Here is a 20,555-nt window from a genome sequence, read left to right as displayed (position 1 = left end):
GATTAGGGGTAAGACTAGAAAGAAATATAGCACAGGAGAGGTCTACCAATACTTGAAAGGCATCGTTGAAGTTGTAACTTGGGCAAGAGCAATATGGATCTCAAGAGGCATACCACGGCAGAGCTTCCATGCGTGGCTGGTGGCTCTGAATAGGATTCCAACCCGAGATAGGCTAATTGGTTGGGGGCTGCAGTTTCCTCTAATCTGCCTCCTTTGCAACACCACTGACGAATCGAGAGATCATCTGTACTGGGTTGTAACTTCTCTTATCAACTATGGTCCCTCGTCGCCTCTAGATGCAGAATCAATCCACTCCGGAGCTGGGAGAGCTCTCTGAACCAGATGAAGACTCTACCTCCACCAAACAAAACTCAATCCTTAACCCTACTTGGATGGCAAGCCACGATCTATTGGATCTGGAACGAGCGAAACCAACACTTGCATGCAAACCGATTTCGATCGGTGGACTCCCTCTTCTCGAGCATTGATCACCGGGTGAGAAACAAAATACAGAGCTTCAGAGAATCCCATCCCACTCGATGCTCTGAGATGATGCAATTGTGGATCCGTTGACTTCAGCTTGGCTGCTTAGAACTAGGTCCTCGCTATCCAGATGGGGAACAAAGAAGAAAGACTCCTCGGTGAATCGATGCTCCATCTCTCTCAACTTCCCTTCCTCTAACCACTGACTAGTATGGGCTTCTAACCGGGCCTCAGATGACTGGGTTTAATATGTTATAAACTATGAGTTCATTGGGCTATGCTCTTTCACTAGAGCCTTGGGCTTTTGTAAACATTTTGCTTTCTTTTGCATTTATATAAGCCAGTTACAAAAAAACTCACACAATGAAAATATACAATAATATAGTTATATACATCACACGTAAAACATATCCCAGCGCACGGACCGACCCTAGTATATATATATATATATAATAACTAGGTGTTTTGCCCGCATATGCAGACATAGTGTTCTTACGAATATTAATTAGTTTATGTTTTATAATTCAAAAATCAGCATGATAAGTCATTATTTTTGTTATTAAAATTTTTAAATCAAACATTAAATTATTTATATATGATAAAGCTTTTCATTAAAATATATATTACACTCACATATAAGAAAGTATATTTTAGCAAAATAAATATATATATTTATACAAATATTTTCTTGATTAATATTTAATTATAAATTGTTTTATGAGAAAAAGACAAAAATAGCATGAAATCAAATTTTTGTTCCCAAACTAGTACTCAAGGTCAAAAGTCACAAAAATAGCACTTAATGTTTTATCAAAAGTCACAAACTTAGAGTTTAGAGTTAAATGATGGGGTTTAGGATTTAGGGTTTAGGGTTTAGGGTTTAGAGTTTAGGGTTTAGGGTTTAGAGTTTAGGGTTTAGGGTTTAGAGTTTAGGGTTTAGGGTTTAGGGTTTAGAGTTTAGGGTTTAGGGTTTAGGGTTTAGGGTTTAGGGTTTAGAAATGAGGTTTTGGGGATAAGATTTCAAATTTTGAAAAATAAAAAAATTAAATTCTCAAAGGATAAACTTAGAAAAGTGCTATTTTGGTCATTTTAGTTTTGGAAGGCTATTTTTGTGATATAAACTTAGAAATGTGCTATTTTGGAGATTTGTCCTTGTTTTATATCTTAATTTTTTAACTTATATAGCAGAAAATATTATTTTAAGATATCAACACAATATATAAAAATTGTTTTATTGTTTTATTGTTTTATTTTATAAATCTAATAACATTAATATTAATTTCGTTGTAATTAAATAATAAATAATATATAAAATTCATCAAGAATAATATCCATATTATCTGTTCTAACTTTTAACTTGATAGTTAGAATGCGAAAAATTCATTGAGCACTTATTTTTTTCTGTTCAATTATTGTCTCGAGGAGTTATGATGACAAATGTAAAACCTAACGGATTTGGTTGTAATTATAATTGACACGACTCATAATCACTTGTACCACTTTGGTGATACAATTATTCATGTTTACTACAACAAAAAAAAACATTTTCAAAAAAACATTTTTCATTAAATAGTAAAATACTCTTATGCCATTGTTCTTTATATATATAATAAATAAATATTAAGAAAAAATAAAAATCTAAAAAAATAAAAATAATGTTTTTAATTTTTTTCGAATTATACTATTTCGAAATTCGAACCCTAAACCTTAAAACTCAACTCTAAACCCTAAACCATCAATATATATATATATATTATTTTGAAATATAAACCCTAAACCCTAAACCCTAAACCCTAAACTTAACTCTAAACCCTAAACCATCAACACTAAACCCTAAACTATCAACATTAAACCCTAAACCCTAAACCCTAAACCCTAAAAAGTAAACCCTAAACCCTAACCTTCAATTCTAGACCCTAAACTTTTAAATCCTAAACTCTAAACCCTAAACCCTAAAACCTAAAATCCTAGAGTTATGTTTTAGGGTTTAGATTTGAAGGTTTAGGGTTTTAGGGTTTAGGATTTACGTTTAGGGTTTAGAGTTGATGTTTTAGGGTTTAGATTTGAAAGTTTAGGGTTTAGGGTTCGAATTTCAAAAAAATATAGGGTTTAGGGTTTAGAGTTAATGTTTTAGGGTTTAGATTTGAAGGTTTAAAGTTGATGTTTCGGGGGTTAGAGTTGATGTTCAGAATTTAGAATTGATATTTCATAGTTTAGAATTAGATGTTTTAAGTTTAGATTAGTTAAACATAAGTCATTTTTTTTGTCAAAGTTAAACAAATAGATATAATTATCTTTTACTTTTCGTTAAAAATGAATGTAAAAATAGTTAGTGTAAACATGAGAAGTGGTACTTTGAAAATTGTATTTTTTTGGCAATTTCCCATAATCTGATTCGGAAAATAATTTTGCTTTGGTTCCAGCTAATAAACAATAAAAAAAATAAACAAATAAAAATATAATGAAAAATGTAAGCTTTTATAAATTCCTCAAACCAAACCTCCATGAAGAAAATAAGTTACTTTTTTTACCTGTAATGCAACAATACTCTGTACAGTACGACGCCAAATAATAACCTTCTTCTCTTGGGCTTCTGTGAAACCAATCCTCTTGGCGTGTCAGTTTACAGCAGAGAGGGGAGATCTTGAGTCCGACACAGCTGCTTCGTAAAGAGAGGAAACACGTATAAGGTGATGTTGCTGCTGCTTTGCATCACCATTGGCCTGCTTAAACAGTTTCCCATCTTGAAACGCTCTCAGTAACTCCTCAGATGCTGAAGTTCTAAGTTCCTCAATGGACTCAATACTCGGTATCTCGATTGCTCTTTTCCTCGGCGTTGAACACGAAGGTTCATCTACCTGTTTGCACCGAAAAAGAACAATTATATTGTCACCAGACTGGTTAAAACCACCTACAATGTCCCTGATATGTTGCGGTTTGTTTTGTAAGGGTTGAAATCTTGAAACTTACTATGTATTCATCAAGAAGACATTTCCCTGCATTGTCTGTGATCTCTAAGATCTTGTGATTGTGATCACTCTTGAGCTCAATCAAGTCTTCGCAGCACGGGATGATCATGGAGTTGATCTTAGCGCATGCATCATTATCGAGTTTCAACGAATCTGACAGAAAAAGGGTAATCTTTCAGCAAAAAAAAATGAAGCATATTTGATCTATCTCTGTAAGTTCAAAGGAATTGGTAAAACTCACGATCAATGGAAGTAAGAAGGCTGGCATTAGCAGCATCAAAAACATCAAGAGAGGATGATACAGCGGACGAGAACTGAGAGCGTAGGTTCTCATTGGCGTCCATTCCTCCTCTTTTGAGATATATTGAAGTGATAAGTGACTTGAAACAGATCAGAAACGGTGAAAAAAAGATAAAAGAACTGGTTTCCATTCGTACCTAACGATTGAGTCAACAGAAGCTACATTGTTCCGTTCTAGACTGACCAGTGATTCTTGAGCTTTCCTCCATTGATGTGCACTCATCTCTGCCTTCTCCAAGCTACAATTATCCATTGATCATGCATGTCAAAGCTCAGTTCTTGGGACGATATTAAAGTTTGACCTTTTGAAATTTGTTTATATACCAATTCAAGAGAACTTCTTGCATCGACTTCTTCCCACTCTCAACTGCTGAAGTGTCCTGGTGATAGTTCGATTCTGTTTTCACCATGTGAAGGTTCCACTCGGCTTTAATGGAAGAAGATGAATCTTGCATCGTTGACATCTCATGCTGTAGGGTGGTTGTTCTGGTGGATGCGCTTTCGCGTAGATCTTGTACAGCCATTTGGACCTAAAAGAAAATATTAAAGAGTTTCCTCAAAGCCTCAAAGCCTCAAACCAAATGCTTTTTCTAAGAATTAAAATGCATGCGACTTACAAGGTTCTTCTTCCTAGAATTAGAATTCGCCAGAAGATCTGCTACTTTCTCTAGCAATTGCCTCTCTTCATTCTTAGCACATTCCTACAAGACAGAGAAAACATCATTAAAGCTTACACAAGAAATTTGCAGCTGCGAATGTGTCAAGAACCGGAATCACCTCAAACTTGTTTTCAAATTCACTCAATTTCCTGTGGTTAACAGCCTGTGCCTCTTCCACTATCTCGGTTAGTTTGGTAGCATGGGTGTCTAGAGTCTTGAAGAACTCCACTGTTACTTTCGAAACCGACCTTGCTGAATCCACGGCTTGTGAATGTGCCTGCACAATATCCAATGTTTCAACCACAATGTCTGATATTAATATTGTTTATCCTTTTAAAGGATCATTGAAGATTACTAAACCTTCCGTTGTTGCTGAGCAAATGCGATAAGCTTCTCTTCCTGTTTGTTAAGGCTACTTTGGAGATCTTGTAATAAGATGTCAGCCTCAGAAGCAAAACCCTTGAAAACCTACAAGCCACATCAATGGAAGGAGACTGACTCAGAACAGAGATACCAATGGTATGGTCAATGGTAGAGTTGGATAGTTAAAAGTTCTAAACTTACATTCTCAAGTTCATGTGAATGTTTGGAAACTTCTAAGTTCAGACCACCAAATGTTGTCCGAGAGTTTTCATCTAGCTTCACAGCTAGGTTATCAAGAGCTTCGATGCCAGAACCATACACTGACTTCAGTTTTGAAAGTCTCTCACGGAGTTCTTCAGTAGCCTTTACATGAAAAACCAAAGAATGAGGCAGATGATAGGTCAATGAAAACAAAGACACAAAAACAAACTCACCTCAGATTTTGTCAATACAAAGGACTCCATGTCTTCCTCCATGTGTTTTAACTGAACCTCTTGTTGAGTCACAGAAGAAGCCACAGTCTTATGCAATAGCTCAAGCTGTTCTGTGAGCTGTGACTGGAACTTTTGGATGAGACATATGTTTCCATCCTCGATTTTGTCCTTTCTTTCTGCATAACAAAATAACATTTTATGATCCAGTGAACATCTATCTATCAACAGAAGTTGAAAGTTTTGGTCCATGAATCTTTTTTACCTATTTTGGAAAACAAGTTGGAAACATCTGATGCTGCGCTTTCTAGTTCCGTCCGCAGCTGAAAGGCTCGCTCCACAAGTGATTTTTCTTAAAAGTCAGAATAGAAAATGTTATCATCACAATTTCCAACAGCTTTTTTCGTTTTCAGTGAGAAGGCAAAAAAGTACCTGACTTGAGGAGATTAGATATCACAAATTCCTTCTCTTTAATGGTTGCATTCGCCTGTCTGTATTTTTCTTTAAGATCAAACAATGAGTGCTCAGTTTCCTCGAGCTTTTTCTGATATTGGTCCAGAGATACAGTTAGCTTTTCATGCATCTCGATCAACATATATAGAAAATGTTTACGCGGAGTTATATTATACCTCAGTTTTGTCAAGTTTCTCACTCAACTCTGCAGTTAAAAGCTTCTGAGCATTGTATAGCTCTTGAAGATCAATTACTTGCTGCAGGACCAACATAAGTGTTATAGAAATATCATGTAAGGTACTAACGGGGGATATGAAACCAAATGATGCGGATTTCATACCTTGTCCTTTGATTCTGATTGTAGTTCTAATCTTTCTATCTTTTCAGCCATTGCCTGTGATTAAAGCAAAATGAATAGAGTTACTTTTCACGCTCAGGATTCGAAACGAGGAAGATTTTAGATAACAAACATTCAGTTCAGAGAAAACAAAAAAAAAAAACCTTTTTCTCAGCCTCTTCTTGAAGATAACGGTCTTTTGGAATATAAATCCCGTTTTTCTCTCTCGCAGCATATACCTCTAAGAAAATATATATGAAACGTATTCTCAGCAGATGCAAAATTAAATGCGAATGAATGTGTTATAACACAAAGTAAGGAATGACTTTAAAACCAATACTCAGTAACTCATACCTTGCTTCAGTCTGTCAATCTCAGAGTACAGATCTTTCATGACCGCAGATTTCATCATCTTCTGGTTGATCTGGAATCAGGAGGAAACTGTTAGAGCCATATTTTTAGGCATAAGATAATATTGCGGAAGAATGTCGTTAAACCTCACCTCTGGTTTGTTCTTGATATTCTTGGCGCGATGTGCATAATCCAAAGTGCTTAGAGTCTCTTCTAAACAGTGAATGGAAGGTGAAATTGTGGCGATTACACATGTTTTAGTCTTCCCTCCCAATGAATCCCTCAAGAGCCTTGTCAATTTGCTATCTCTGAACAAAATTCAAAAGCAAAATAGCTGATGTCAAACCTGATTTGAAGACACCAAGGAGACTCCAAACTACCAACGGATGACTTGTACCTGTAAGGAATATGACCAGAGTGCTCAACAAGCGCGTTAATGACACGGCCAAGAGTAAGTAAACTCTTGTTGATCTCTCCAGCTTCCCTGGCTCGTCCCTGCAACAACCGTTACCAAATTACTCACCACTAGCTTCTAAGACAGCATTGGCATCACAGATATGATTACAATAAGATACCTCTCGTGCACCAGAACGTGAGATGTTCTCGGAACCAGCAAGGTCAACAAGATTTAGTTTCCCACATTTGATCATCTCTTCCCCCTCCGGAGTATTTTCCTTGATGTGAATGGTGATAGAAAATATGGAATGAGAGCGACTACTTTGCTTGTTCAAAAGAGTTTCAGCTGTACGCCTTTTTGCGGAACCTTTCTCCAAGATCTTGTATATCTCATTCGCTGTGCTCACTATCTCTTCTTCCAAGCCACGAACAAAGACACTCCCTTTCCCGTCTTCCATAAGAGCAATCGATTTCTTAGACTTGTCATCAACAAACTTAGTAGTCTCCTCTGGTGCTAAAAGATCTGAAATTTCCTCGTTATATAGTTCTAGGAAGGTGACTTTCATGCTATACTCAGCTCCCTGCGCTTCTAATATGTCGAAAATCTGCTTAACAGCTCTCGGAATAACACCAGCGTCACTCGGGAACTCACCGTTCTACATACAAAAACCGTGTAACTAAGTATCAAAAACCATAGCTATTGTTACTTGTATATGAATAGCAAAACTTGAATTTAAACAAGAAGCAACCTTTTTCCTTGCACCTCCTTCCATGGTATACGTCTTTCCAGTACCGGTCTGACCATATGCAAAGATGGTACAGTTGTAACCCTCAAGTACTTCAAACACAATTGGACAAATGGCTTGGTCATATAAGTCCTTCTGTTGAGATGCTGGACCAAAGACCTGAGGAGTAAAGAGAGCAAATGAGACAAACACAGAATCAAGAAACATGATTCTAAGAAGTCTGCTGCAACCTTGTCGAAAGCAAAATGTCTATCAATGTGCTTTCCAGCAATACTCTGAGTAGCAGCAACTTCTCTACGGTGCTCGTTACATGAAATCACCACGGGTGTATGTAGTCTGGCCTCGTCCTCGCTCAATGGCCTATAAGAAACCGGTGAGAGAGAGAGAGATCAAATAAAAAAAAAAAACAAACTCAGAGCAAGCTTACCTGCAACGCAGTATGACCTGCACATTCACACCCTTTTCTTTATCGTTTCTATTGGTTGAATTTGAGTCAGAAGATCTCGATTCTCTGGCCAATTTATCACTTGATCGTGGCGTCTGAGCTGGAGAGAGAGATACACCACCACCGCCTCTTCTTTGCTGCATCGAGTCCGTTCTGCTAAAATTGTCTACCATTTAGGTACACTTTCAAATCCTCCCCCTGCACAAACAAATCCATCGCATTTGAGTATGGATCCGAGGAAACCAATCAAGCGTGATATTTGCGAGCTAAAGCTACAAATTTTCAAAACTAGAAAGTTCGCGGTTTGACCCTAATTTAGCAACTTATTCAAATCCAACGTCCATGAATCATCTATCTATAGTAAATGTATTGCTGAATCCAAAGCTATCTATAGATCTTCGTCTCATTCGGATCAAACGATCGAGTTACAAAACGAAGAAACTTAGAGTAAGAGCTAGTACTATTCCGGGAAGTTAAACGCGATAGGGGTAGAAACGGGGTGTTAGATTTGACGACTTACAGAGAAGGAAAAGGCTCAACAATGGCGGAATTGGGGGGAGAGAGAGACAGAGTGTGTGCTCAAGTGCATTTATTGTTCCTTCTTCTCAAAGCAGAGATGAGAGATGAAGTAAAAGAAAGGATATCATTTCCGTTTTAACGACGTCAGTGACACGGTTTAAGCAACCCAAGATTTCAGTTCCGGTTTCACGAATTAATATTTTCATCATCCATATTTTTCAGTTTTTGTATAGATAAAATATACATTCAAATATTTTTTTACTAATTTGATTAGTTACTTTTTATGAAAGCGTATAGCTGAGACAGAATTGTGTAAATAATCTGTCTTCGTTCAAAATGGTTCTCGGTTAAGTGGTTTATTTTCATCATCACTTTTTCTTTTTATGAACGGCGTCAAATAAATCGTTTACTTGAATTACGCGTAAATCACTGAGCCACTGTTTTCATTCCCTCCGTTTCCATAAGCGTCATTTTAGAGAATTTTTTTGTCACAAAATAAGTGTCGTTTTCGATTTTCAATGTAAAATTTATTAATTTTAAGCAAAATTTATTTTTCTATTTGTTGAAATATTGTTAGGTGTATAGGTAATAGTGTTTTTTAATAGAAAATTTATAAAATTAATTGTTTACTTAATCCGTGTGCTGAAACCTGAAACCTAAAACCTAAAACAGATGGAATACTAAACTAATACTACGAGAGTTTGCTTTTTCTACAAAATATATTTAGATTAGAAGACAATTCTTCTCTTTTTTTTTCCTTTCAAAATGTCAGATTAGAAGACAATTTTGTCTTCCCGTTCTGAGGGGAAAAGTTGGAGCCTTTTTAGATTTTATCAACTCAATTTTAAATTAGCTCTGGTCCATTAACTTAAATTTAAATTTTCAAATTTGAAATTTGAGATATTAGTTGTAACTAACAGGCTGTTTTTCCTAATTCTCAACTTAATTTCTTTCTATACATACACATAATGCGAACCATATATATTTATAGATTATGGATTAAACCTTAATATATATAAGGGATTATTGGTTGAGGTTTATCTCTTTACTTTAGCTTTATTTACTTTTAAATCATTAAATTTTATCAATCATGTTGTAGCTTTATCTTTAATAGTTAAAACCTAAATCAAGTTTCTATAAACTTTTACCAATTATGCTTTATATTTATTTTTAAAGTTACACCAAAAAAAACTAAAGCAAATTTTTTTAATGTATTTTAGGTAAAAACCTAAAGCCCTCTTTTATAGGCTGTAGAATCTGTGAAATAAAAAAATTATCTATAATATCAAATAAATTAGATAATCATAATAAAAAACATCTATAAATATTTAATTCAATTTTGGGTGTTGTAAAAATTATTGAAATATTTTAAATAAAATATATATTATTTACATATCACATTTTAAATAAAAATAAAGTTTGAGAATTTATAAAAAATATTAGTATAAATTATTTAATTGATAAAAAAATAATTATTTTATATATACATCACAGATTTCACATATTTTATTTTAAAATATTTACAGCCTATAATTTTCAGGTACAACAAATTTAACTATAGTAAAAGTCTCTGCAAAAAAATCTACAGTAACAACTTTACAGATACAACCAATTTACCTACATCTAAACTTTTACAGCTAAATTTTTAGAACCACAATTGAACCAATAGAACAGTTGTGTAAATCTCAGAAAGGTCAAATGTGGTCATTTAATGAAATATGACACCGTGGACATATCTACATTTCATAGCAAACAAATGTGATTTTCAACTATTCTATCACATCTCCAAAACATTAAAATTAAGATTTACTAACTCTTCAAATTCAATAAACCAATTATGTAAAACCAATTGTCAATGTTAGACCACAATTAATGTCTTTGGAATTTGTAGGGGAAAATGGTTATAGTTTATTAGCCAACAAATCATTGTAAGTATGTACATACAGGTTTGGCAAATATGTATATATATATATATGTTTGGCAATATGTGATTCTATATGAGCTCTATGTGTTTTTTTTATCAAAGAGCTCTATGTGTATATTTAGGAGTGAATAAAGAAGAAACAAAGGGTGCACAAAAAAATAAAATTAAAGAAGAAACAAAGAAGCTCGAGGGAAAAGGAGAAGGAAAGTGGGGTTAAGGAGCATGTGATATGATCCCTCAACATGTGGTCTTCTTTTTCAACCCTTTTGCTTTCTTTCTCTTCTCTCATTATCAACACACACTCATATGTATATAGTTATATCGATCAGTGTTAAACTCAATCTGGCACTCATATCTACGCAGCATCTTTTGGTACCAAAGACGTGTGGGGATACTTCATGATGGGGGGGGGAGGGGGAAGGAGGGGAAATAGGGTATGGAGCTAAATATAGGAAACATGGTGGATAGGGAGTACAAATACTCTAGTTCTTACATGTTGGAAAAGGTTAGAGATATTATTCAATCAGTAATATATAACTGAAATAGTTTTATAATCAACATAACTTATCTAAAAATTTCACCATTATATAGAAGAAGAAAAAATTAAGTGCAGATATTACATGTAACTCAAAACGAATTTTATTTTCTATATTTTTATGTTCTTGTTTTTGAAATAAAACCTATAAAAATTATTTAACTGGCTTTTTACATACATATTACTATTATATCCTTAATATTATTTTATCTCTGTAAATGTAAGTTTCTGTATCCGCGAAGCAGTTGTTAAGTATTCTAAATGGAGCTCAAACTAAACAAGAAGCGCTTAAGGATTTTCCAAATTTTAGCAAGAAAAAAAACATTAAGGATTTTAGGCGTATATTACGTGTATGTATATTAAATTAATATTTAATACATTTTGCTTGCAGTACACACTACCAAAAGTAACTGCACCTGCTTGTGTCTTACTTCAACTGTTATTTCACTCTTTTGGAAATATACTCCCCCTGATTATTTCAGTACAAAACACCAGAAAAGGGAAAGTTATCACATGCATTGTTCTGGAGGTTTTGATTCCTTCCCCTCAACGGCCCTCACCTTCACCTCACATTGTATTTCCAATACCTATTACGCTTTTTATTTGCTTATTTTGATCGAAAAATTAAGATTACTCATAATTAAGAAAAGGCAAACGATATTGTTTTTTTTTTGTTTTAAGTTAATCATAGTTTGAGTGTAAAATTACAATACAAGAAAATACCCAAATGGATTTACAAAGGTAATGAAACAGTATATATGTGTTCGTCTTCGTCGTCGCATATGAGCGATCAAAGCAAAATTGGTGACTACAGTTTTGTTGCAATTCGTGGCACATTATATTTCCTCAATCAAATGTATCATAGTTGCATCTGTAGGTAGGCCCGGGCCCTGTTGAATCTGAGTTTGGTTAGGTCGAATGAAATGAAACTAAACTCGATTTGTGGGTTCTTCAAAGACGTTTTATTGAACGGTATGAGATAACGAACGTGATTACAAGGAGTTTTAAGGAAAAGAAACAAGGTCGGAGCTTTTGAAAGCACCGACGAGAATACAACGAGGTTCGATCGGTTGTTAAACCCTAAACCTTGCCGTCAGTATTTTAGTCTCTCTTTTCGGATCCCCTTCTCTTTCCCTTCTCTCGTCCTTTTATAGCCTCAGTTCGTTTATCCTTCGTTCGCCCTAAGTCTAGCTCGCCCTAGAGGCCCAGGCCCGATGTTGCGACCCAGGACGTGCTTGAACACTTTGGACGAGCTGGACGACGTAAAACTCACTTGGGCGTGTTGGTCGAGCTGAATCGGACTGACACTTACCTAGGCGAGCTGGTTCAGCTGAATCAAAGTGACACTTACCTAGCTGAGCCGGATGAGCTGAATACTCAAGTAAGCTGGACTGACACTATCATGTACGAGCTGAGCTGGACTAACACTCATCTGGACGAGCTGAACAAGTTGGTTCGATCTTCCGAGCTGGTTCGACCACCCGAGAAACAACAAATGGCCAACCTTCTTTCTGATGGAACAACGACCAATTCAATCATTCCAAAGGTTATTATTCATACTAAAGATGTCCAAGAAAGCATTGGGCCTGATGGTTTTCTGGAAGATTCAAAAACATGTCTTTTTGGGCTAAGTAGAGAAGCCAATAAAAAATTGGCTAAGAGAAAAAGATGGATTTCGACCAGGCCTTAAGGAGACATGTCTTGGCCCATTTCAGGAGTATATTCTTCACTTTACCAAGTCAAGGTCGTGAATATATCAAGAGACAGTCCAAGTTTCAGTCAAAGACTTTATTTAGTCAAGTCTTTGTTTCAATTTTCAATGTCTTGTTTTTAGCACATTCTTCTTTGAATTTGTACAACTTGTAAACCTATAAATAAGGCCTAAGAGCCACGAAATAAGCCAGACTATTTTGATTATAAACTTGTTTTCTTTGAGAGTGATTCTCCTTGTTCCTTTGGAACATTTCGATCTTTTAGTGTGAGGCTAAAGATCAAATCGGCATATCAGGAGTTATTCCGCAAACTCTTGTGTGACCATTCTATCACCAAAGAGTGTTGTGTAGTGTTTAAATAGTTCAGGTGCTGAGTTCTTACACTCTTCATTGGTTCTACACGAAGCAAAATCCTAAGGTTCACTTATCTTCTGAAGAATCGTCGCTAGCATCAGGCACTAGGTTTAATATACCTCATGTTGGATCTACACGAGTCTAAAGAAGCTTAGGATTATCCCATTACAACCTTGGAGTGAAAGGTCTTGGACAGATCCGAACCAAGTCATCAATATCTTGGCCCGGGTCGCATCAAGTGGTATCGGAGCAACACACCCAAGCTCGGTAATTCTATCTTTTCATCTTCTCATCTTTCCACCATTTCTTAAGCACTTTTTCTCTATCTATCTGTTGTAAGGAAACCTAGCCAGCTTGGTAACCTTATTTTAAAAAAAAACAAAAGAAAGAAAAGAAAAAAAAGCAAAAAAAAAACTAAAGAAAGAAAAGGGATCGAAGAGAAATCCGATCAGACCGAGGAGAAATCTGGTCTCAAGCTTCGTAAAATCGGTTTCCGAAAAAAATCTTGCAATCTGTCTATCTTCTTCTTCTTCTCTTGATTTACCATTTGATTCTTTGTGTTGGCACTGAGGTTGATTGTTAGTTCCCCTGGAACTTGGAGATATTCACTAGAGAATCACTTGTGAGAGAGATAAACACTTTCGAGAGAAACACTTGTGAGATCTTGTTGCTCTTAACGTTTGTTAAGTGATTTCAGGAACAAGATGTTTGGATTACTAAGAAGAAGCAGCCAGGAGCAGATTTCACAGCATGAACGATTCAATTCTTCTACTAAAGCTTTCTTAGAGAAAAAGCAAAATGTTATGAAAACAGAATATGCAAATGCTTCTAACAATTTTTTTTCGGTGCAGGAAAGGACACAGCCAAGAAGACCACTGGAGAGGCTTACTAGCAGACACAGAGAGCAGTCTAGACCATCCAGGGATGATGCAGTTCATGATCATAGGCGTGATGATCAAAGAAGTTACCACAGATCTAGAAAACTCGATGATCGGTTCAGTAGAAACCAACAGTATGATGACTGTGAGAAAAGGTTGTTACCAGCACTTCAGGTCGTGGAAGAGAGCAACAGAAAGAGAAAATACACGTCCCCATCCTCAAGATCTGAAGCAGTGAGCCAAAGTCCAAGTTATTCTAAGGAGAAATCGGCTGGACCAAAACCAAAAACAGAACCGCTTTCATCACTTAGCCAAGAAACCAGAGGTACTTTCAAAACTTCTAATTTTATTTGTGCTGATGAATCTGTTAAGTGTCATGGCAGGAGTCAGGCCACCAAGGATGTGCCCATGGAGCTTAATAAAAGCAATGAAGAAAGCAAAGAGCAACTTGAGAACTTGTTTCAGACGGGAGTTTTGGTTCAGAATAAAGTGCGCAGTATGATCATTGATGGAGGCAGCTGTGCCAATGTGGCGAGTTCAACAATGGTGAAGAAACTTGGTCTGGAAACAAAGAAGCGTCCACAGCCTTACAAGCTTCAATGGTTGACAGATAATGGAGAAATGAAAGTGACCAGAGAGGTTGTGGTATCCTTTTCCGTTGGGCGCTATGAAGATGAAGTTCTTTGTGATGTTTTGCCTATGGAAGCCACTCACATTCTTCTAGGGAGGCCATGGCAGTTTGATCGCCAAGTTACTTATAATGGACTCACCAACCGGTTCTTATTCCTGTTCAAAGGTAAGAACATCAACTTAGTTCCCTTGTCTCCATCGGAAGCACTACAAGATCAGCAACACTTGAGCAAAAAGAAAGATCAGGCTGATTGCCAAACCGTGAAGCCACGAACCTTCCTTAGAAACGCCTTGAAAGCTAAGTGTTTACTTCCCTCTTCTTATTCTGATGTTGTGCTTGAAAATAAACAGACTAGTGATGAACTTACCCATGTTAAACCGGTACAGTCGAGTAGTCTTGTTTCTTTTTCACAAGAATTGAAAGAAACCCCAACAGAAGAAGCACAAAAGAGTCCAGCACCAGAGAAACTGTTGGAGCAATCAGCCAGCACTGAACCAAGGGTGATTCCTCAGTCAATCTCCTGTCAAAGCCGAAAGCACCGTAAGGATCATGATTTGATTGTCTCTCCTAATCATGAAAACGTTTCGATAAAGAAATTTCTCTGCGAGAACATGTCTTTACTTGGTTGAAAAACGTTTTGCTTGAGCATAGATCATTCCATGACTTTTTTTCATTAAGTTATGCATTGAAAGAAATTTGGAGTTAGAAAAAGCATGAACCGAAACTGCTTAGACTAGAGAATCAATTTGATTTTGTTCATGTTAAGAAGTTTTCGAAGTTAGCACTTTCTCATTCTTTTCCTAACAGTTTCACAGCTTTGCTTGATTTGAAATCAAATAAACCAATGTTTAGCACTCAGTTTACTTGCTAATTTGATATAGGATAAACGGATTTGAGGTCAAATCCTCTACAAGAAAGGGAGTATGATGCGACCCAGGACGTGCTTGAACACTTTGGATGAGCTGGACGAAGTAAAATTCACATGGGCGAGCTGGTCCAGCTGAATCGGACTAACACTTACCTAGGCGAGGTGGTCGAGCTGAATCAAAGTGACACTTACCTAGCTGAGCCGGATGAGCTGAATACTCAAGTAAGCTGGAATGACACTATCATTTACGAGCTGAGCTGGACTAACACTCATCTGGACGAGCTGAACAAGTTGGTTCGATCTTCCGAGCTGGTTCGACCACCCGAGAAACAACAAAAGGCCAACCTTATTTCTGATGGACCAACGACCAACTCAATCATTCCAAAGGTTATTATTCATACTAAAGATGTACAAGAAAGCATTGGGCTTGATGGTTTTCTGGAAGATTCAAAAACATGCCTTTTTGGGCTAAGTGGAGAAACCGATAAAAAATTGGCTAAGGGAAAAAGATGGATTTCGACCAGGCCTTAAAGAGACATGTCTTGGCCCATTTCAGGAGTATATTCTTCACTTTACCAAGTTATGGTTGTGGATATATCAAGAGGCAGTCCAAGTTTCAGTCAAAGACTTTATTTAGTCAAGTCTTTGTTTCAATTTTCAATGTCTTGTTTTTAGCACATTCTTTTTTGAATTTCTACAACTTGTAAACCTATAAATAAGGCCTAAGAGCCATGAAATAAGCCAGACTATTTTGATTATAAACCTTTTTTCTTTGAGAGTGATTCTCCTTGTTCCTTTGGAACATTTCGATCTTTTAGTGTGAGGCTAAAGATCAAATCGGTGTATCAGGAGTTATTCCGCAAACTATTTTGTGACCATTCTATCACCAAAGAGTGTTGTGTATTCAGGTGTTGAGTTATTACACTCTTCATTGGTTCTACACGAAGCAACATCCTAAGGTTCACTGCTTCTCTTCTGAAGAATCGTCGCTAGCATCAGGCACTAGGTTTAATATACCTCATGTTGGATCTACACGAGTCGGAAGAAGGTTAGGATTATCCCATTACCACCATGGAGTGAAAGGTCTTGGACAGATCCGAACCAAGTCATCAATATCTTGGCCCGGGTCGTATCACCCGATCCCATGCTTGATGGGCTTTTGGGCCAAACATAGGTCTACTGAGTCAAAACTCTCCAAGTCATTCAGTCGACCATAGTGTAAGCTGATCGATTAATTAGCTAACCGGTCTTGCTTGAACTCCTGACGTTAATGGGCCGAATCCTGTTATTCGATGGGCCTTGTGGAGGAATGCTAAATGTTTCTCCAACAGTAAGCCCCGCAGTTCGCTCTTGAGAAGTTCGATTTCTCGAGGGCGGGCATTAAAACTTTGGCTCTGAGAATAATGGGCTTTGGTCATCTTTTGTTGCGAGTTCTGGGGTATGATCGATCAACACATGTTTAACCAACGGGGCATTGGGGTTTCTCATATCGATCGATCAACCTGCGCCAAATGTGTGCTGGTGGAAATCGGGAAACGATTCTTATAGCCAAGTCAGACCGGCCTGATGCAAGTTCTTGAGTGCGATGGATAGATACATGTTTTAATCATCAGGAGGGAATCAAAGTCTCGTTTGATGATAGATCGATCGTTCGACCATCTCGCGCAAAGGAGCTTCGCACGTCTCGTCGATTGTTCGAGTTGCGAAGTTTGATTGAACCTTCTCCGACTTCGTCGTTTGTCGATTGAGCACTCAATTGTTTCATATTCTTCTTCGCGATCGTCGATATTCGAGCTTTGTTGATTGGCCACATATGTGCAATCGATCATTCGATAACTAGTGTGTTGCGGCAACGTCATCACATCCCGATGAGTCGATGACTATGGAGGCATGTCTTGTTATCGAGTGGATTTTGTTGGGCGGTCGATCGCCAGTCGCATCTTCGTACGCGGAATAAGATCTACGCAATCGATCGATCGGGTGTCGCATTAGGCTTAACCGGTTTGGTCTTGCTGTAGCAAACCGAGATGGTTAGCCGATCTTGGTCTGGCAGGTAGAGGGTTTTTCTAGGTCTAATAGACCTAATAATTGTCCCATCATCGAACTTCGTGTCATTTACTATAAATAAGTGTTTCTCTTCTCATTTCTTCACTTCTTCTTGAACCAAAGGTACTTTCTCTCTCTTCTTTCCCTTTATTTGTTTTTCCCTTTCTCTCTCTTTCCTTTTATTTTCTGCTCCGACCTGTGCAATACCATTCCATCGCTCGAATGGTTCCGTCATCTCGAAAGAAATAGTCGGATTCTGAGAAAGGAAAAGGGGTGATGACATAACCGTACTCCCCAGAAAATCGATCGCTCTCCCCAGAAAATCGATCACTCTCCCCCAAGCTCTTGGCTTCGGTGATGAGGGGCCGCCGAGGTCCTTCGAGCGACGCGGCTTGCTTGATTCCCGGTCGGATCGGGTCGATCAACGATGCCGACGACCAATTTAGGAGAGATGGGACTGACGATTGCACGGAGGATGATGGAGAGGGAATAGCTTTGGATGAACAGAGATCCAATCCCACGAGGGATGCCAAACCTTCGATAGGGAGTCATCGTAATCCTCCGAGTGATGCGGCTAGCTTGATTCCCGTTTGGATCAGGTTGACTGACAATGGCGACGATCGATCCGGGGCCGGTTACTGTGCAGAGCGCGAAGGAGAAGGAACCGCCTCGGGTGAAGTGAGCCTCGATTTAGTCGCCACTACGAAAGATACGGAAGGAAGTTATAGTTCGTTCGAGCCCGTTGGAAAAAGGCGTCTGCGGTTGACTCCGTACCGTATCAGTAGCAGCGGGTCGATCGAACAACTTCTCGATCTGCCATCCGGAAGCTCCTGTCCCTCGTTGGTCATGGGGCAGGATTGGGGGGGGGGGGGACGTTCTGTCGACGTGTTCTACGGTGAAAAGGGTGTCATCGCTGCTGAGAGGATGCAAGGATCATGGCATAACTTTCGTAATCCCTAGAGCCGACCAACGCCCTTGGCCTCCTCCGATCGATTTCTGCTGTGTTTATGAGTCTCTTTTTGGGAAGGATTTGAAGCTATGGTTTCTGATTCCTCGCTTGATTACTTCCTACTGTATGCGCCGAGATGTTGCCTTGACTCAGCTAATGGTTGTGGCCGTTAGGATTGTTGTGGCGCTAATGGTGATGGCGGCGGAGATAGATGTGTAAATGTCTGTTCGCGTCTTTGAAGAGCTAACGCAAACTCAGCCCAAGCCGAACGGCGTCTACGCGGTGCAGATGCGATCGGGTCTACTCATCTTGTCCGGTCATCCTTCTCGGACCAAGAACTGTCAGCGCTCGTATTTCTAAGTTAAGGCGGATGAAAACCAAGCGAAGAGACATATTTTGGGTTAGAGATGTTAGAGACCAGTGTGCTGGGTTTAGGGCAAGACCTAGGCTTACTTCTGGTTTTAGGGGGTGTGATGACTAATTCGGCATACGTATCCCTTTACAGTTTCAACCTGATTCCATACCGATTTAAAGTTCGCGATAGGTTCTCGGCTTATACGACTTGTATGGTTGGAACCGAGCATCTCTCCAAGGACAATTTCTAAGTCTCCTGGAAGTACTGACCAAAATTTTGGATTTCTTTTATAGCGCTATTACCCTTGTGTCGGGTGTATGAGAGCTATCTCTACGAGATGGCTAAGTCTGTTTAGGACTATTAAGAGTTTGTTGTGATCAGCCACAAACTTATTTTTAGATATTACCGTTTTTGAATCTTCGCGAAGGATACGTGTTTTAAGAGGGTGTTAGTGCGTATGATTGTTTGGTCCTTCAAGATGGTGTTTTTATCGAGGAAGGTATTTTTGTCGAAAAATGTTTCTTCAAGCGTCTGCGACGTCTCGCAATGCTAAAGATTGGTTTCTCTTTCGTATGCCGCGTTTCGTGCTCGAAATGTTCGCAGGCTTGAAGATGTTATGCGGTATTGCAAGGGTTTAGTCTTAAACCTGCGTTTGAGAAACATTTTGGTTTGTCTACGGATGTTCGCAACCAAAATTGTTGTTCCTTTTTGGATTTGATTTGCGATCGAGGAGTTAGGACCAAGGGATCGCGTAAATTTGTCCCCGTAAAGAGGCATCCTCCTATACTGTGTTTTGTGAGGTGTTGGCCTTCCGAGATTTTTTTTGTGTATATTTGAGGATGTTTCGTATAGCTATAAGAGCTCTGTTACGAGTTTTCCTTACATGCCGCATTTTACGAGTAAAACACAACAGGCTTAAAGTGAATCATAGTATATGGAACTTGGTCAATTTTTGACAAGTTCAACCTCTCCGTTAACTGTTTGGTTGTTAGGACTGAGTTTTGTTATGACGTATTTACCATATGATTCCCGTTTCTGGGTCATACGATAATTGTTTGTGTAATCGTTACTTGGCGTTTCTAGACAAATTGTGGATTACCGTTTAGCCGTCAAGTTATTGGAGCGGTGGTCGCTCAATTGTTTTGGCTTTGCATGAAGGCTGTGCTCAGCTTTATAGCCAAGGACGTTGTTGATAAAGGATTAAACCATGGCATTTTTATGTTAACACCAAAGCCGTGTTAGTTTACGATTTTTCCTTAAAGGGATGCCGAATTCTGGTTCGGGCTTTACGGGAAGGCGTTGTTAGCCGAGGGCCAAAGTGTGTTTGTCGAGATTGATAGGCCAAGTAAGCCGGAGCTTTCATGTTTTAAGATGGCCCTATGGGTGTAGAAAACGATCTTTGCTTTAGGTTTCAGTTATACGACAAATATTTCGTATAATGTTTCCTTTAGTCGTATGAAAATTGTTTCCTTCTTATCCGAGGGAGACGAAGCCTAAGAGTCTCGACCCATAACCCATGCAGAGTCAGTTTCGAGGTTATTTCCTGCTTGGATATATCCGAGGGAAGTGAAACGTAGAAGTCAGCGCTCTACGATGATAGTAAATCAGATATGTCAAAGTAGCGATGTTTCCGCAGATTTTACGGGACGCGTTTCTGCTTTGATTTCGATCTTTTGTGAGATTTCCTTGGAATCACTCATGGAGTTTTACCAAAGGTTATTTTGTTATTATCTAGTTGTGAGAAACTTTCGATGCTTTTCCGTGACTTACCAGGTTCAACGGAAACTGAAAGCAATGCTGGTGGTTGAAGATTTTCTCGTATAATTTTTGACTTTTATACGAAACTCGTTT

General features: G+C 38.1%; 3 protein-coding genes across 3 annotated transcripts; 2 read left to right on the top strand and 1 right to left on the bottom strand.

The window, feature by feature from the left end:
• Nucleotides 1-1,532: 1,532 nt before the first annotated feature.
• On the top strand, nt 1,533-8,889 carry LOC111202296 (the record flags this gene model as incomplete). Its single annotated transcript, XM_022694980.2, has 2 exons — nt 1,533-1,555; nt 8,494-8,889. Coding segments are annotated over 2 exons (90 nt in total), but the record flags the coding sequence as incomplete, so codon positions are not given.
• Nucleotides 2,832-8,634, bottom strand: LOC106376430 (kinesin-like protein KIN-5D). Its single transcript, XM_013816514.3, has 23 exons — nt 8,454-8,634; nt 7,916-8,131; nt 7,719-7,848; nt 7,492-7,647; nt 6,922-7,398; nt 6,744-6,841; nt 6,498-6,654; nt 6,350-6,419; nt 6,160-6,236; nt 5,999-6,052; nt 5,835-5,915; nt 5,638-5,749; nt 5,471-5,557; nt 5,209-5,384; nt 4,976-5,137; nt 4,772-4,879; nt 4,530-4,688; nt 4,370-4,453; nt 4,077-4,282; nt 3,890-3,991; nt 3,694-3,803; nt 3,454-3,605; nt 2,832-3,341 (listed from the first exon to the last, which is right to left on the bottom strand). The coding sequence occupies exons 2-23, from the start codon at nt 8,104-8,106 to the stop codon at nt 3,102-3,104; spliced, it is 3,189 nt and encodes a 1,062-aa protein (XP_013671968.2). The 5' UTR covers nt 8,107-8,131; nt 8,454-8,634; the 3' UTR covers nt 2,832-3,101.
• Nucleotides 8,890-10,507: 1,618 nt separating the features above from the next.
• On the top strand, nt 10,508-16,421 carry LOC106374628. The gene is made up of 2 exons (XM_013814615.3): nt 10,508-15,026; nt 15,368-16,421. Exons 1-2 carry the CDS (start codon nt 13,682-13,684, stop codon nt 15,370-15,372), a joined length of 1,350 nt encoding a protein of 449 aa, XP_013670069.1. The 5' UTR covers nt 10,508-13,681; the 3' UTR covers nt 15,373-16,421.
• The last annotated feature ends 4,134 nt before the right edge of the window (nt 16,422-20,555 follow it).

This window comes from Brassica napus, chromosome C1 (assembly GCF_020379485.1).
Source record: "Brassica napus cultivar Da-Ae chromosome C1, Da-Ae, whole genome shotgun sequence".
Taxonomy (NCBI): Eukaryota; Viridiplantae; Streptophyta; class Magnoliopsida; order Brassicales; family Brassicaceae; genus Brassica; species Brassica napus.
This window is presented reverse-complemented; position numbering and strand designations above follow the sequence as displayed.